General features: G+C 53.7%; 6 protein-coding genes across 6 annotated transcripts; 2 read left to right on the forward strand and 4 right to left on the reverse strand.

Annotated features, from left to right (window-relative positions):
- Positions 1–30: 30 nt before the first annotated feature.
- On the reverse strand, positions 31–4,665 carry AB675_2556 (Peroxisomal biogenesis factor 6; the record flags this gene model as incomplete). Its single annotated transcript, XM_018142536.1, has 1 exon — positions 31–4,665. The coding sequence occupies one exon, from the start codon at positions 4,663–4,665 to the stop codon at positions 31–33; it is 4,635 nt and encodes a 1,544-aa protein (XP_018004989.1).
- Positions 4,666–5,298: 633 nt separating this feature from the next.
- On the forward strand, positions 5,299–5,721 carry AB675_2557 (uncharacterized protein; the record flags this gene model as incomplete). The annotated part of the gene is made up of 1 exon (XM_018142537.1): positions 5,299–5,721. One exon carries the CDS (start codon positions 5,299–5,301, stop codon positions 5,719–5,721), a length of 423 nt encoding a protein of 140 aa, XP_018005015.1.
- Positions 5,722–6,439: 718 nt separating this feature from the next.
- AB675_2558 (Chalcone synthase J) lies at positions 6,440–8,175 on the reverse strand (the record flags this gene model as incomplete). Its single annotated transcript, XM_018142538.1, has 2 exons — positions 6,440–7,844; positions 8,018–8,175. 2 exons carry the CDS (start codon positions 8,173–8,175, stop codon positions 6,440–6,442), a joined length of 1,563 nt encoding a protein of 520 aa, XP_018005168.1.
- Positions 8,176–9,129: 954 nt separating this feature from the next.
- Positions 9,130–10,785, reverse strand: AB675_2559 (Transporter mfs1; the record flags this gene model as incomplete). Its single annotated transcript, XM_018142539.1, has 2 exons — positions 9,130–9,471; positions 9,550–10,785. 2 exons carry the CDS (start codon positions 10,783–10,785, stop codon positions 9,130–9,132), a joined length of 1,578 nt encoding a protein of 525 aa, XP_018004795.1.
- A 1,594-nt stretch (positions 10,786–12,379) lies between these two features.
- On the forward strand, positions 12,380–13,909 carry AB675_2560 (Cytochrome 94A1; the record flags this gene model as incomplete). Its single annotated transcript, XM_018142541.1, has 1 exon — positions 12,380–13,909. One exon carries the CDS (start codon positions 12,380–12,382, stop codon positions 13,907–13,909), a length of 1,530 nt encoding a protein of 509 aa, XP_018004775.1.
- Positions 13,910–15,226: 1,317 nt separating this feature from the next.
- Positions 15,227–16,055, reverse strand: AB675_2561 (uncharacterized protein; the record flags this gene model as incomplete). The annotated part of the gene is made up of 3 exons (XM_018142542.1): positions 15,227–15,357; positions 15,443–15,727; positions 15,911–16,055. 3 exons carry the CDS (start codon positions 16,053–16,055, stop codon positions 15,227–15,229), a joined length of 561 nt encoding a protein of 186 aa, XP_018004853.1.
- Between the last annotated feature and the right edge of the window lie 960 nt (positions 16,056–17,015).

Raw genomic sequence — 17,015 nt, forward strand, 5'->3', positions numbered from 1 at the left:
ACAATGCCACTGTACGCTCATATGCACCACTCAGTCATCATACAAGCCCTCCTCCTCTTCACCATCTTCACCAAGATCACTATGAAACGCTCCTCCACCTACGCCTCCAGATATCTGCCTTGCATGACCATAGCCATTTCCATTGCCATTCCCATGGCCGTCGACCTGTACTGCCTTTCCCTTGCCTTTATTTATCGCAGACCCGTTGCTATAGGGCCCATCAAAGCCATTGACAGCGGGACCTCGCTTCGACATGCCCCAATCGCTCTCTGCAGCGCTGCTCAAGTTTCGATAGTCCAAGTCGCTATCATTGTACGCTTCAGGATCCATGACCCGCATGTCGTCTTCAGCGCCGGAGTCCGGGTTCGCAATGTGGCTGATGTTCTTCGCCACGCTACGTTGACGGACCGGGCTGTTGAAGGGGGGCTGCTTGCCTTTACCTTTGCCAGCAACGTCGGTATCTGCCTCGATGTTGGCTTGTCGCACAGCGGGCTGTCTCTGCGGAGGTGTTGCGAACTGCAACGGGCTGGGTGGTGTGTCCTTGGCCACCTGAATGGGAGGACTTCGTACAGCCGTGTCCTGCCTTTTGAGTGGGAAATGCGGTTGCGGCTTTATCTGCTGCTGTTTCTTTTCCGCCTCTGTCCCTTTGCTGATATCTTGCTCTTCGAACAGGGTCCGGACTCTTTCGAAGTGCTGTAGCTCCTTTTGACTGACGCTGCCAACCAGCTCATCCTGCGCTGCTTGGAAGTCGTCTTCGTTGACCACTACTTCGGTATCTTCCGCAGTCGCCAGGTGGTCGAAGAAGTATCCAGTGGTGATCTCTTCGCCACGAGTCTTGCTAATTGTCCGAACCTTCTCATCCACAGCTTCTGTCTTGCGAGTGATGGCCTTCAACATCGCATCCGAGCATAGCGCGTATAGATCGGCACCAGTGTAGGTGAACGGCAAACGGCTGGCGACACGCATGAGGTCGACGCTAGCATCGAGCGTAAATTTGCGAGTGAGAGCTTTCAATATCGTGACTTGAGACTCGTGTGAGTCAGCGACGCCAAGATAGAGCATCTTGTCGAAACGGCCGGGTCGAAGTAGCGCAGGATCGAGAAGGTCAGGTCGATTCGTTGCGCCAATGACGAAGACTCCTGAGCCACCTCCTGCGGACGCTGCAGCTGGATCATCGTCATCGGATGGCGTGGAGGACGACATGCCATCAAGCTCCGCTAGAAGCTGTGAGACAATGCGATCCATGACACCGCCAGAGTCACCTTGATTGCCACGTTTTGGAGCCACGGAGTCCAACTCATCGAAGAACACGACGCAAGGGCGTGCGTCTCTCGCCCGTTGAAAGACACGACGCACATTGGCTTCGGACTCACCGATGTACATGTTGAGCAGCTCAGGTCCTTTGACCGAGAAGAAGTTGAGAGAGAACTCCGTGGCGATTGCTTTGGCAAGCAGCGTCTTGCCTGTGCCTGGCGGACCGTAGAAGAGTATGCCACTGCGTTTACGGACGCCATTGGCAAACAGCTCTGGGTGTGTCAATGGCAAGGAGATAGTCTCGATGATAGCGTCCTTCTGAGAAGCAAGGCCACCGACGTCCTGCCACGTGACTGTTGGGATTTTAGGGGCACCAATGGCATCGGAGAACGTCGATCGCGCAGCAGCAATAGCGCCTGTAAAGTCTGAAGGCAACAGATGAGTCGTTGCTTGTCCACCAGAAATGTTGATGTCGGCAACATCGCCGGTTTGCTTCTCGGCCAGATCGAGCAGGCGCTGTTGCCGAGCCAGCGAAGCACGGCTGACAACATCAACCAGATCTCCTGCGACAAGCGCAGCTGTTTGCAAGGCGATGCTCTTCAAATTGATACTTGGTGACAGTAGTAGCGAGCTTGAAACGCAAGCATTCCGCAGTATGATCTCTCTAGAGAACTCGTTCGGTGCGTTGATCTCAAACTCATGAGTGAATAGACTCCTGATTCCATCAGGAATATCGTCAATTTTCGAAGTCGTAGCAATCAGCACACGCGAGCCTTTGATGATCTCTTCCAATGCAGGCTGAATGCGAGCCGCTGTCAGAACGTCAATGTGTTGTATCAGAACGGCCGTCCTCCTGGGACCGCACGACAAAGCCAACTCAGCTCGTGCCTTCAGCGTAGCTTCCGTCTTGACATCGCCGCCTCCAGTCGTGGAAGCATTCTCGGACAACAGATCTTGGCCGGAAATCTTCCACGTATCCACTCCTACCGCTGAGCAAGCAGAATTGGCTGTATAGAGCTTCCCAACCTGCCTCTGCGTCGAGTGAAGTAAGATCACAACTGGCGGCATACCAAGATTCATGGCTCTTGGGCTGACGGCTGCTGAGATGAGGTTTTTAAGCTTAATTTCCAGAGGCTGCTTCTGTAAGTGAGGCAGCGACGATGGCGTCGCAACAACAGTTGATCGGAAGAAGTCATGTTGAGGAACGTTGTACATGCCGAGCCAATACTTCGACCAAAGACTTGTGTTTTCTGAGATGCTTGCAACGCGTCCACCCTCTTGCGATATCTTCTGAGCATTCAGGCGCACTGTCGAGATATCAACAATCGCGACTCCACCCCACGGGTTGCCGCCATCAAGCTCCGACCGGTACGTTTGTTCCTCGGCGTCAAGGCTTTGAACAGAGAACCACGCTATAGCATTTTGCTGTGTCCGACTGATATCCAGAGCCTGCAGCCTGCCGCTTAGCTCCTCGGCAGCCGCATCGTTGCCACCTGTACCTGGAGAGGTGATGCTGCCCAATTCTTGATCCAGTGGGACAGCGATGAGGTCACCTCGCTTGATCAGGCGTTTCTCGACCTCGAAAACACGTTTCAAGCCTGACATAATCACAGCATCGAGTTCTCGCCTTTTCGTCAACGGCGACGGCAGGCCAGCCAATGTCACATTGGTCGCGAATGGCGGTGATTTGGACGATGGCGGTCGCTGCCGGATGTCGTGCCGCGTGGGCTTAGGCAGCGCGCCGATCTTCACGAAAGAAGCGTTGCCCAGATTTGCTAGGAGTATTGGCGAAAGAAATATCCTCTGCGTCAGAGACATCCCGGAATCTCTGTGTGAGAAACTGCTCCTTCGGTCACCAGTCTTGTCGACTGCATATCGAGCCTTGTGCTCTGCCACACCAGACAGGCCGAAAACGCGAACAGCTCGCCAGTCGCTCTCGTCCTCGTTGCCAAGCCCTCGAAGGGCACTAAAAGTAGCTGTTGAAAATGTTCCCAGACTGACATTCTTAGACACCTCTATCCGTATCCAGTCGCCCGAGAAGCAGTCGATTTTAGCCAGGGTGCTCGTGTCGACAAACACGAATGAATCTTGGTCGTCGTCAGCCGCTGGCTTCGGGTGCAACAGCTCCTTTGGGATCTTTCGTAGGAGTGGCTCGGTTCTGAAAACCTTCCCCGGTCGATTGCCAGCTCTTGCTGTGGCGGCACTGAAGCTAGAATACACGGAGCCGGGAGTCTGTATGCCTCGCCTGTCCCCTGGCCTCGGTGTGGCGCTAGTCATAGCCGACAACGTCCCTGCCTGCTGAGGAGGCAATCCCGGCGCAGCCAAAGAGATCATATCTTCCATTGAATCTGATTCGTCATCGTCGCTATTATCTTGCCCCGACTGCTCTGATTCGGATTCATCGTCTTGCTCCGCTTCTGCTTCTGATGCGGTCGTCGTCTGCTTATCTTCAGCAGCAGAGAAGAACTGCTCGGTGGACGTGTCCTCCGCTGTGTCTTCGAGCGACTCTTCTATGATCGGTTGAGCAGACTCCAGCTTTTGTACTGCCTTGACATGCGAGGCACCAGACTGTATCAGTACAATCTTCGTAGTGGCAGTCACAATGCCCTGAGACACTGGCTCGCATTCTATTGCAGTGGCAGGCGAGGGTCGAGCGTGTGTGATCGGGTGCGGTGGCAGCGGAAGCGGGAAGACATCGCCGGCATGGATCAGTGTCAGGTGTGAGAGGGCACCTCGTATGAGAGTTTTTAGGCGCTCCTCCGGTTTCTGTGACTTCTCTTGGATGTGGAAATGGTTCGGTGTCTTCCACTGTTTGCCGTGCTGCTGGAAGCCGCCCCCGAATCTGCTCTGAATCTCGTCGACCTTGGCCACTAGACCTTTCTCGATCTCCACGTAGACAGTGTCTAACGTGAGTGGTGCTACGGACACGGCTTTGATCTCGAGTGTTTTTGGGACCCGGCCCCCATGACGGTGATGGTCGAGTGCCGCGAGCGCTCTCAAGAAGGATGCGCATGCGGTGGACTTGGACGACAGCTTGATGTAGTGGGCGTTGGGTCCTTCGTCACTGCCAACGTTGATACCTGATTCCTCGGCCTGCAGGACCGTCCACACAGACTCCTGCACAGTCGTATGCAGAGGCGTGGAAGGCGCGATCGCAATGTAGGACTGGTCAGGTGTCTCGTCATCCGGCGTGGTCTCTGCTTCATCCGAGTAAGCGCCCACTATACGCGTACGAGTGGTGTCATGCGAGGTACCATTCTTGCTCAACAGCTGCCACAGCGACGGCGACACAACAGCAGCGTCCCCAGCTACACTGTCGTCGAAGGTGAGCCGAGCTGACACTGGCGTGGGGAGCACTTCGCGCCGCCGTCTTTTCTTGCGGTGCTCTGACTGATGCTCATATGAGTCCATGGCCGCTCTGAGCGCTGGTACAGTAGCCCTTCAGCGCTGAGCACACAGCAACGTGAAGAACAGAGATGTATTTACAAGGAGAAGGTTTGGACCAGAACTGATCCAGGTCATTGTCACTCGGGGATTCGAGGCCTGGGAATTTCTTGCCTCGGCACTTGCTCAAACTCGTGCCTGAAGTTGGACCCCTGCCACTGAGAGCAGCCGCGAGTCTCTCCTTCCACAACGCATTCTATTTAGCATGACAGCTACGATCAACGTTGACATCAATGGCATGCGGAGAGTCAACTGAAGTTGCAGACAACATGCATTGACTCCTCAAAGACCCGACCGTGACTTCCGCAAGAACATGTGTAGAAGTGTCTTCTATCATGGGGCCTTGGCACCAAGATCAACACGCTCAGTAAGGCATCTCACCTCTCAACAAGGTTGGAAACCGTGAGAATATGCACTTCAAGCATCTAAGCCAAAGCACACCTTCAACCCAGAACCAGGCGAGAGATACTCTTTGGTGAATTAATCTTCGCGCTGACCAAGCCTCCCTTCCCATACCTCGACCAGCCGATCTTCGACCTCGTCCTCATCCTGCCAGTCCTGAACATCCCACCCAGTGCCCACCAGACCACCAACCCAGGCATGACAATCACGCCACTCTACACCTCGCCCCTCCTCCATCACGCCCTAATCGAACTCCCCGCCTCCCTCCAATTCCTCCTCCTCCCCTCCCGCCAACTCTCCCACCATACCCCACACGCCCACGCCATCATCCGCCAGTACGCCCTCCTACTCTTCTGCAGCGTGCTCGTCGCTTTGGCGTTGGCGCTCAGCCCGCCGACCACTCCAATCGCTCAATTACTGCACGGACGGCTTGTGTGCGCGCTGGGTTTGTATCATGTCGGTCCGGTGCTCAGGTCTGGAGCAAGGGTGCTTGAAGGGTGGAAACGGAGGGGCACGGGTGGATGGGGAGGGAAGGAAGTCGAGGCGGGAATCTATGTTGTGTTGCATTTGATTATTGGTGGGAGGATGTTTGCGGATGGTCTGCGGTCGTTGAGGGTGTGATGGTATGGGAGGAGAATGATGATAGGGTGTCATTCATTCGAGGCAGTGTCAAGTCATTCCTCCTGACTGAGGAAATCGTTTGCGCAACGCGGACCCAGAGAGCGAATTGACCCTTTCTCGAAGTTACTCGTCCCACCGGACAGTAGCAGGATTGCCAAGGCATGACAAGATGCGCCGTTGATAGCTGCTACCCTCCATTCTGTAAGTGATGAAGATAAAGAGCTAGAGCAGGTCGAAGGCAAGGCGATTACCTATGTTCTTTCCCGAGTGTCAACAGCCGGGGCGGACCGGAACAAATACTTCACTGACCCGGTCAGGAAGCATTCACTGTGATTTGTCTATCTCGAGTCAGTCAATGCCAGGCGTATGCAAGCGAATGTGCCTTCGCTGTCTCGGTCCACATGGACCTTGCTCTACTTTGAGCTGGCAAGGGATGTGCGGACAGATCTGTGATGTGTGACAGGCGGTCTAGACGAAGTCCGATGCAGCTTTCGACCAAGACAGGATGGGAAGGCATGACACGTGAAGCTGCGATGCCCGTCGCGTTTGATCTCGTGGATAATCTGTCCTTTCTGGGCTCTTCATGTGGACTATCTAGATGTTTGCAGACTGTCAATATATGGTTTTCACGATTCTGTGCTCTATGGTCGTTCGCAAAGTTCTACTCGTTTCAGCTCGTGCATTTTCTCGCTCAGACACAGACAGATCGCTGCTACGCTCAATCAACATCCTCGGCAAGTGGCAACGCAACGGTGCTCAAGTTGGGACTGAGACTCCCACTGCCGTTTCCGCTGCCAGTGCCACTCCCACCAGTACTGTCACCACCAGCATCGCTGCTGCGGCTCGTACTGCTCCCGCGATCACTGATGTCTAATGCCTGGAGCCCGTTCATGAGGCCATCTCCATTCGCTTCATTTGTTTTTCGAGCTTTCACCCTTCCAGTCACGCCCTCACCATCCAGATCCAGCCGTTTCAGCACGGCCATCTCAACAGAAATCCCGGGTCCAAACCCACAGCCAAGAACATACCGCTTCTTCTCGTCACCTTCTTGTGTATTCACGTTCATCATGCGCGCCACCACGCTTGCCCATGTTGCGCTGCTGCTATTGCCCCTACTGACGTAGATTTCGTAGCTTTCTCGAAGGTGTTCCTCCGGGTTCAAGCCCATGACACGTTCAACGCCAGATAGAATCGTTGCGCCGCCAGGGTGCAATGCCCAGGAGAATGAAGTTGGTGGTATAGAATGAGCAGCCTCTGCAATGGTAGCTTTGAGCTCTGGAATCGATGTGACGAGTTTGCTGAAGAGTGGTGGCAGGATGCCAGCGGTCAGTTTGGGCACTCGGGGCGTCAGGACCACTTTCCATCCAAGCGGATCAACATCGAAGCCCAGGTCCTTCTCCGTGTCCTCAATGATCTCGTGTTCCCAGCCTAGCAGTTCCAAGATTGGCTCGTTCTCACCATTCTGCCGCCGGGACTCCTGAATGCGCTCCTGCAGGGAGTCATCGTCTTGATCGAATCCATTATGAAGTCCATTTGGGAGCTCCTGTGCATTCTCTGCGCTTTCAGGAAAGTCTTCGTCTCCCTCCATCTCATTTCCAACCACCAGGGCACTCGCACAGTCACTGAACAAGCATATACCTATCCTGACCTCGTCGTTCTTTACAATGCTCTCCAGCTCACTTCTTACCAGAGTTGTACTGATCTCTGCCGCAAGAACCAGGACTCTAGCCTTCCTGCCCCGGAAGCTCTCACCCATGATCAATCCAGCTGCGGTTCTCAGTGCGGCCATGCCGCCGGAGCACCCAATGCCGTGCAGTAGTACTTTTTGCACATTCTGTCGCAAACCTAATTTCTTGATAACATAGTGATCAAAACCCGGATTCGCAGAATTCGTACATGTTGTGGAAACAACGTGGGTGATATCGGAGTAAGGAGTGTTGGATTGAGCGAGCGCTTTGCGAGCAGCAGATACCGACAACGAGACGCCATGGGTCATGAACAGGTCATTGAGCTCGGTGATGGAAGGCGGGAGTGGGTCATTGACGACCGGATGATCGATAGTGCCGATTGAGGCACGGGTGTCGATGCCAGTATATGCATTGATGGTGAGCACCTTCTCGAGGCTGTGTAATGAGGCACGGTTGATTGTTAGCTTGAATTTTGGTGGAAAGGGATGTGATGAGTGTTCAGATCAAGCCGAGCCCGACGAATTCCTCCGCTTCGGCGAGGAAGGCGCATCGTTGCCGTCGACCCATCTCTTGGCATGTCGCTGGCAGGCGAGGAAAGAGCCACTTACGCTGGAGTGGATGGATAGAATCTTCGGGCAAGCACATCGAGCTCTTCTGGCTTGATTGAATGTGGCGGATATGCCGCGCCGACGCCGTAGACGAAGACATTTGGTCTCTGATATCGCTCGCTGGCTCTGGTACGCGGCGGTATCACCGAAGGAGACATTCTTCAACTCGCTTTCCTCTGGGTTCACGATGGTCTCAGCGCTGACCATGCATCAGTGAACTCTTATCGTCCTGGCGTCGAACTCAAGAAATGCGTCTTTCTGGCGTAGTGTTTCAGAGTGAGTGTGTCAAAGTGACTGTCGCGTGCGCCTCAACAAAATTGACAAGCGATCGAATGTTTAATTATGGCTAGACTATTGCTGCGAGAACCGCTACAATTCGAAGGAGCGACAGGATGCACACGATCATCAACGACAGTGAAGTTTTATTTTGAATGACAGGACGGTGACTACCCTGACACGAAGCAGTAACGAGTCGTTTCCTTTGCCATGGCAGGTATATCATCATCGCCTCGGCGAGATGTACGCCTCACCATGTGCTGGAACCTTGTGGCTGAGGACCCTTGAGCTCAAGGGAAATACGCAGATGAATCCGAACCTATCACGGGCTGTGCTTTCCAAGCACGAGCTTGGTCTTTCTGGTGCCCGCGGTGGCAATTCATAACCAGGTAGCCTAGAGACAGCGATAGATATCGAGCGCTTACGTACCCGTGCCGAGTCATGCTCTTGGGCGGCGCTGAAAAGGCACCTGCTCAGTCTTCCTCAACGGTTCTCTTACGGCGTCCTTTGTGGTATAGTACACGATATTGCGTAAAAGGGTTTTCCGGGCTGTAGGAGACCTGCAAGTCTATTGGCGCCTTACCAGAGTTAGGGCATGGAAAAGCATGAAGACAGGGCCAACCGTGGATGGAACTTTCCAGGTTGTACTGCACTCATCGTACCATTGTGGCAAATAGGTTTGAAGTCAGTCCTTCTATCAATGCATCTCCACCAATGGTCCAGAACCATGCTATACGTCTATTTGCGCGGTATTATACATTCTATAATGTGATGCTGTAAAATCCCTGAGCCGGTACTTGTCTCTCAACCTTACCGCTATCGGGCTGGATAATTGTTTAGCTCTCCGCAAAAGTTGACCTCTCCCTCAACTTCTTGCCATACTTCCACAACACCACCATTCCGAGGTTACACAGCAGCATTAGCCCAGCGTCGAGACTGATACCGCCGTCGATGCCCAGTGCTTCGAGCATGGGATGGCTGTAGAGAATGGCAGCCACTGCGAACAGACTCCGGCTCAGACTGTTCAGTGCAAAGATGCTAGCTGCGTACCTGGGGTAAATTTGCGGCAAGTACTGGAATATTGATTGAGCGACAGTGTAGATGCCCGTGATGATCATGGAGAGCCCGATCGTTGGTACGATCCAATGGATACTTGGACGGCTGGTCCACGCGAAGATCTGTGAGGTTGTCAGCATTGTCTGGCAAGGTATTTTTTACTTTTACGGCTAAAGGTCGCCGATATAAGGGAGACCTACGAAAAGGCCGATTGTTACAAGCGGGCCAGTGACGACGCCGCCAATTAGAAAGTTCTCGAGCTCGCCGAATGTGCCGGCTTGCAATCGTGGGAAGACCGCCTTCATAAGATAGACGATCTGTAGACAGAATGCCACGAGAGCTCCGAGGATGACAGTCAGGAACACCAGTGCCACGCTGGTAGCTGGGAAGTTGTAAAATACAGGATAGACCAAGGGGAGGGACTCAAAATAGCTGTAAAAGATCCCATAGAGCAGTCCAAGGTAGATCGTCGTGAAGAGAATAGCAGGATCCTTGGCGTTGAGCTCGAATGGCTTGACCATATAGTACATGACCATGTCATTGATCGACATGTTCTTCTGCTTCTGCTCTGCTGCTGAGGTGGCATTCTTGTGGCCCTCTTGACGGAGGCGCTTTGCTCTGTAGTACAGAATCGTTTCAGGAGAGGTCTCCGGCATGGTGCAGATCATCAATGCCACCACAGGTCCGGCAAGCATCAACAAGATCCAGGAATGCCAGTGCCAATCGAGTGCCTCTATCGCGTATGCGCTCAGTGTAGGACCAACGGCTGGCGAGCCTGAAGCCACCACCGACCAGATCGCGATTGCGAAAGGCATCTGTGGTGGAGTCCAGACGTCAGCCAAAGATGCCGCAGCTGTTGCAAGGCATGGACTGCCCATGAAGCCAAGGAGAAATCGTAGTACCATCAGACCGGCGTAGTTTTCGACCAACGATGTCGGGATACACAGAATGACGAAGAGGGAGCCACTAATCGCATATGGTGGATTTCTGCCGATAGCGGGAATTTCGGATAGAGGTGAAAACAATAGACATCCCACGCCATAGCCCAGGACATAGAGTGCGAGGCCCAGTGAGCCCGCTGTGTTGCCAACATGGAATTGTTCTTGGACATAGGGCTGAGCAGGCGTATAGATTGATGATCCAACGTAGATGGCGAATGTGTATACACTGAGCAGGATTGTTACCCACATCTTGTGGGCGATGGGCCAATTTTGCGGGTTGTCTGGATCATCTTTGCCGTTCCAGGTCACGATCTCCTCCCGTTCTGAAGACTGCTCATCTTTCTCGACCTCTGGCGGTGGCGTGATAGTGCCATCTACGGAGGTGGTCTCAATGTCTTTGACGTTAACTCCTGTCCGAGAGTAGTTGGGGACTTTGCCTCGCGAGACCTGTAGTAATGCACTAAGGGCCGAGTTCTTGGCTAGCTGTGTCGCCATTGCGTGTATGCCTCAGTGAACGTCGATGTCTTGGTACTGAAGTTCTGTGGTCTGCCACTTCGTTTCGCCGAAGAGGAGCAGTGGTCCTGAATATGTACTGAAAAGCCATAACGACATGATGACAACCATGGCCATGGCATATCTGGAAAGCGGATACAAAAAAAGATCCGAACCAGCCATAACGTGCGTGCTCGGACGAAATGCTAAGTTCGAATGATAGTGCTGACACTGCAAAATGTTTTGCATTGTAAGTCCGAGATTCCAAGAAGGGTCGCTGGAAGAGAGATCTGCGGAGCGGGTTCAGTGTCAACAAAAGCCCGCACATGAGTCAAAGAGGTGTCTGCGGAACTCCGTGTATGCTCGCTTTCAGACCCTAAATTGTTCTGCACAGTCACCAACTTGGCCTACGACATGAGCGTCTTTCAACGCACAAGGGGGCATACTGAGCGCCTTGTCACCGTGCTCGCAGCATTTTCAGGCGTGGAACTTTGGTCCAGTCCACCCTTTCAATTGTGCAGTCAAGAGCTGAGTGACATTTTCCTACTACCTCGTTCGGCGATATGGTGTGGTGTTCTGGCAATTTTATGACCAGATGTCGCCGTCGGCCACATTTTCGTAAGCCATAGATCTTGCATTGTCGCCGACAACAATGAGACATGAATGCGGGTTCGATGAGTTATTGACGGGAATTTGACGTTCATCCGTGCTCGGACGAGATAAGAACCCGCCGGGCAGGAGGTAGATTGACCAATCTCTTCCGTCCACCGGCCTACAGTTATGGCCTCAAGCAGTCTTGGATACGTAGGCGCACTCCAAACCTTGATTGCAGGTATCTGCAATATGCATTCACACTGACTGGCCTTTGATCACCGTCCTAGCAGCCTCGTCGTTCGGGCTTGTGAATCAGTACGACGCGGTTTGGACCGAGACGACAAGCCTGAGGTGGGGCATCGCTTCGTGATCAGAAGACGATGGTCCATAGGGACACCGACAAAGGATGCGAGCGGCTGAATGATACAGTTGCGGAGAATCGTGCCAAGTGATTCTGTATCAACGACGAGCTCAACATCGATCGGTAGCGGCCGCAGCGGCACATCAGTACAGTAGAAAGATGAAGGGCAGCGAGCATTGCTGTTTCGCATCACAATCCGGCATATCCTGACGACGCCGCGACGCGGAGTGCATCTTGATACTGCTGCAGCTTGGCAGCTATTGGGCTCGAGGCCTGATCGACATCAGCAAGCCTTGACTTGCCTCACCTGCTCGACGGCAGTGACGAGATTTGCCTGTCGTCAACTTCCAATCCTCATTTGAAATACAACATCCAGTATCGTAGATCCAAGACGAGAGTTCCTGACCCGGAGATAGCGGGCATAATTCGAATCACAAGGTGGGTTGAGCCTCGTCATCTGCGGCAGTACATTGAACCTCGTCATTTTTGACTGGCAAGGGCGAACAAGGTAATGGCAAAGCTGAACCGCTAGCAGAGTCTCGTGAGCCGCATTCGCCGTCGGACATCCTCACGCTAGTACCTCTGCCCACAGCGTCCTCTCATCCATTGCCTTACCATTACGATGAGTCCGCGTTGCAAACGATGCTATGGCTGCTGCTATCTGTCCTTTCTTCCGCGGTCGCGTTGTACGTTCTGAACTCAGCACATACGCCTAGTAACAATGGCCGTCCACTCCCTCATCCATCAGACACGCTTCCGCTGCTCGGAAACGCCATCCGCTTTCTGCAACCTCGCCACCAGCTATTCACATGGTTCTTGACCCAGCAACGTCAGTTCAGCGGTCAGACGTATGCTATTTCGGTTCCTTCATTACCACCTGGGGTAGTTATTTCCAGTCCCGAAAACCTCGAGTTCGTGCTGAGGAACGAGTCACTCGTGACTAAAGGCGACTTCTTCCGGACACGGGCTTGGGATCTGTTTGGCCATGGAATTATCAACGCTACGGGCCCGCTATGGAAAGCGCAACGAAAGGCTGGACTGCGCTTTTTCAGCGGTGAAACCCTTGATGTCATGGTCGAGGAGGTCCTGCCGGAGTTTTGGACGGATATCGTGGAGAAGAGACTCGATGAGGCTTCTGCCACAGATTATAAAGAATGGACGACCGTGGACCTACAACACGTCTTCCATGACCTGACCACCGCAATCATGGGACAGATGGCATACGACATCCCTGCCCTCAACAGCTCCCATCCCTTTTCCAGAGCCTTTGACTTTGCAAGCGGCTGGACAGCTACCCGCTTCCAGAACCCCCTTTACACTTTCACCGAGCTTTTTAACGGCGGCAAGTTTCGCAAAGCCGTCGCCGAAGTCAAACACTTCGGCCTACAGATCGTCGCCCGCGCAAAACGCCGTCGCGGCAACCGCGCCTTCGAGTCCCTAGTCGAAGGAAATGACGCCCCACAGTTCAATACCCTTATCGACTCCCTCATCGAAGCAATTGACAACCCTACCATCGTCGCCGACTCAGCAATGAACTTCCTTAGCGCCGGTCGCGACACGACGGCCGAGAGCCTGACCTGGACTACATATGCTCTTCTTCGACACCAGCCCGTCCTCTGGCGCCTCCGCCAGGAAATCACAACGGCTTTCCCAATCGGCACCCAGAACCTGACGCTTGCCTCCCTTCAGCCGTCCACCATCCCATACATCCTCGCTACCTTCTACGAGTCCCTCCGCCTGTACCCCCCCGTTCCGCTCGAGATCCAACAATGTGAGGCCGATTGCACACTCCCAGACGGAACCTTCCTCCCCAAGTCCTCCGTCATCGTGTTCTGCATCTGGGCCCTCAATCGCTCCGTTGACCTCTGGGTTGAGGATGCAGAGCAGTTCAGACCTGAAAGGTGGCTCGACGACGATGGTAAGTTCGCGGGGAGATCCGCGTGGGACTTTCCTGTATTCAATGGCGGGCCGCGGGCGTGTTTGGGAAGGAAGATGGCAGAGGTGTTGGGGTGTTGGGTCTTGGTCAGGCTGGTGGAGGATTGGGATGTGGAGGAAGTCAGGGATGGACATGGGGACAGGGTCAGTGCGATAAGTTTGACGTTGCCCATGAAGGGGGGCCTGCCCGTCAGGGTCAGAAGGCGTGCGACGGCTGCGACAGCCGCGGAGATGTAGGGTATACCAACCATCAACTTTGATCTCAACTCAAGTACATCTTGGCTCACCCGATCCTCATTCTCCTCGACCACACAGGGACGGCTAGTCACGCCATTCAGTCCGATCATGAGCTCGCGGAAAAGCAAAAAGGACGTTCGCAGCACCCAGAATCGAACTAGGGTCTCCTATAATCACAGCTCTGTAATAACGGCAGGGTTCGTTGTTACTCACCCCACCGTTGTTACGCTGAAGGCGTGTTGAACCACTGACACTATGCTGCTCAAAGATATTCGGGCGTCATGATGATTGATGGTGCAAAATTTCTGAGTGCTGATATATATACATTGGCGGAGGGGGCACCTGTCAAGAAGACCTCAAAGTTGGCTGAAGAGGTCCTGTTGTGCTGTGAGGCTCAGAAATCACAAATTGTGTCAGCGGAAATATCTCTCCTCCAGAGGTGTGATCGGTGGAAATGCCCATGTGATCTCGAAGGGCAGCTGCGATGGCTCCTAGCACAGTCTTCTCTCATCAATCGTCCAAAAGTGTTCGTTCCATGCTTGCATTCTAGCATCCTCCCCGAGTTCCTGCTGCGCTCTATTACTTCTTTCCGCCATAATTGCTCCTGATCCCTAGCTGTTGCCTCTTCACACTGCTGTCTGCCACGAACGCTGCTGCCTCACTCGCTCTCGCCTCGCCTGTTCCTTCCTGGACCGACTGTCTTCTCATCGTGATTGACTTATGTTACTGTGTTCTCGGTCGCTCCCGCTGCCTGTTGCTGCTTTCTAAACCGCACTTTCCTTAAGCGCGCCTTCCTCGAACACACCTTCCTCAACCAATCGACCGCGCCTTCTTTGGTTATACATTCTCGACCGTGACTGCCCTCACTGTACTTCCTCGCGAGCTGCCTCCTCGAGCGCTCCTTCCTCGAGAGCTCCCGCATTGATCACTCCTTCTCCATTCGCTCCTTCCGCATCGGCACGTCTCCCGGATGCTCTTGCCTTACCTGCTCGTTGGCCGGTCCTTCTGAACCTTGTGTCATTTCCGAACGCAGGTTCCTCGACGATGAGCTTCCTCCATGCGGATACGCTGCTTGCTTGGGACCAGTATTTGAATCAGTACACTCGAGCAGAAGCACATCTGGGCCATTCAAAGCTTTACTTACGAAAGATACGAATTCCACAAAGAGGAGTGCCTTGTATGCTGATCGTTGCCTTCATCTCGGCAGAATCGCTAGGCAGCATGCTGGCTGCAGCCGCGATGCGATGCGAGCATACATCACTTGTGTTGCCTTCCAGCCTCACTCGTCTCATAAGGTTTCGGGAATACCAAATGCCATCAGGTCAAGAACAGTTCTTCACTAAACACATTTGCCATTTCGATCACATGCTCTCGTGGAGCCATCGGAACACGCACATCCAGAGCAGACACAAGGGTGGCTGCCTGTAGGGGGGTCTGGGCAGTCGAACCTGTTCATTTTGGTCAGCACTGAGCACCCACATGGGCTGAGCGCTTTCTGATATAGCGGCACTCGGAGGACTTACTGTGGCTCACAAGTGGGTGGCGGCGTTGGTGGCGGCGGCGGCGACGGCGATGGTGGAGGGGACGTCGGCGCAGGCGCAGGTGGCTCAGGCGCCGCACCACAGAGCTCATGGCCGGAAGTACGATCGGAGTGTGTGATAATGCCGCACAGTACGGTATCAGGTGAGCCAACAGCGAGACTGCTGAAGACGACTCGATCGGGCCCGGCATAACCTCCCTCGTAGATCTGTCCATTGCGTCGAATGGGGAATTCGTACCATGGCACGGTACAAGGCCAATACCAATCATAGTCTTTGCCTGTGTACTGGTGAGGATATCCATCCTTATCATTCCTATGCTTCTTTTATTCTTTGCCTTCTCTTTGCGCATCAACAGCAAATTGGGTTGCCGCAAGGATGGCATCACGATGGTATGTGTGGCTGCCTCGGTCTCCGACGTTTTAGTGTCGCGAAGTGGGAGAGATGAGCATGTCACACTTACTCGTACAGGTGATATCATCAGGTGGGTTCACTATGGCTCGAGCTAAGATGAGGCCATGATTGTTAGGGGCTGCGCCGGTGAAGCTCGGCTTGTCGCACAGAGCCAGGACCCAGGTTATGAGCGGTAGCAGATGTTGACCGAGCATCGTGGAATGGCTGGACTGTGTCTCTTGTGTATTGTGAGCTTGCTCCAGCTTTCGTTGTCTGAAACCTTTGGAGACCTTGCCTCGAGGCGATGATTGCAGACCTTGATGAGCTACCCCTTGGACCGCAGTACGCGGACATGGCTGAGGCATTTGAACAAAGAGCTCAGATTTATATCAAATGATCTGGATCCTTGAACAGCTCTACAGCAGGAGCCTCGGGTGCCTGCCGTGGGCGTGATCAGTCCAGAATGATGCTTCACGATCATGCGGGATGCTGCAACTTGATGGACCGGTGGCTGTCATTTGGCTGGTCATATCACCCTACGTCGGCTGAACAATGCCCAATGTACGCAGGGACAGCGGTATTCCTGAGTCGTGCCTTCGAGCTAAGGCAGTTTGTGGCCGTAGTCAGGATGGATTTGACATTTGCTCGGCTGTCTGCAGCGTTCGATCGCAGGCTCCCTGAGCAGTGTCACATGTTGTGGATGCACCTTCCACGACCGGTGCTTTCTGCCCCGGCTTGCGTGATACCTTTGCCGGAGGAAGCACAGTCGAGTCTCGACACACAGAAGCGATGGTGCGCTCACGAGCAGAGAGTGGTGTGGACCGGACCGGAGGAGATGATCAAACACGCTGTCGAAGAAGCGGTCGTGGCGTATGGACGTCAGGTCGAATGGCCTCCTGCAGCTCCCTGTGCCGATGTCTCCAGGATAATCACGAACTTTGAATGTAGGAGTTGGCTCATAGGCCTTGTCTGAAACGTGGTGCGTATTTGACCTAGAACCTGAGGCACATTGATCGAATGAGGTCTAAGTCAGACCTGAGCAACTCTGCCCGCTATGCTACTTACAATGACTCCTAATTGAGTACAACATAACACCGTGCTGGGTAGCTGAATATACCCATATCGTTTCTCTCCCCTTTCCTGATGCCTTTTTGTCCTATGAATAGGCTTTCGCC

This window comes from Cyphellophora attinorum, assembly GCF_001299255.1.
Source record: "Cyphellophora attinorum strain CBS 131958 chromosome Unknown Contig2, whole genome shotgun sequence".
Taxonomy (NCBI): Eukaryota; Fungi; Ascomycota; class Eurotiomycetes; order Chaetothyriales; family Cyphellophoraceae; genus Cyphellophora; species Cyphellophora attinorum.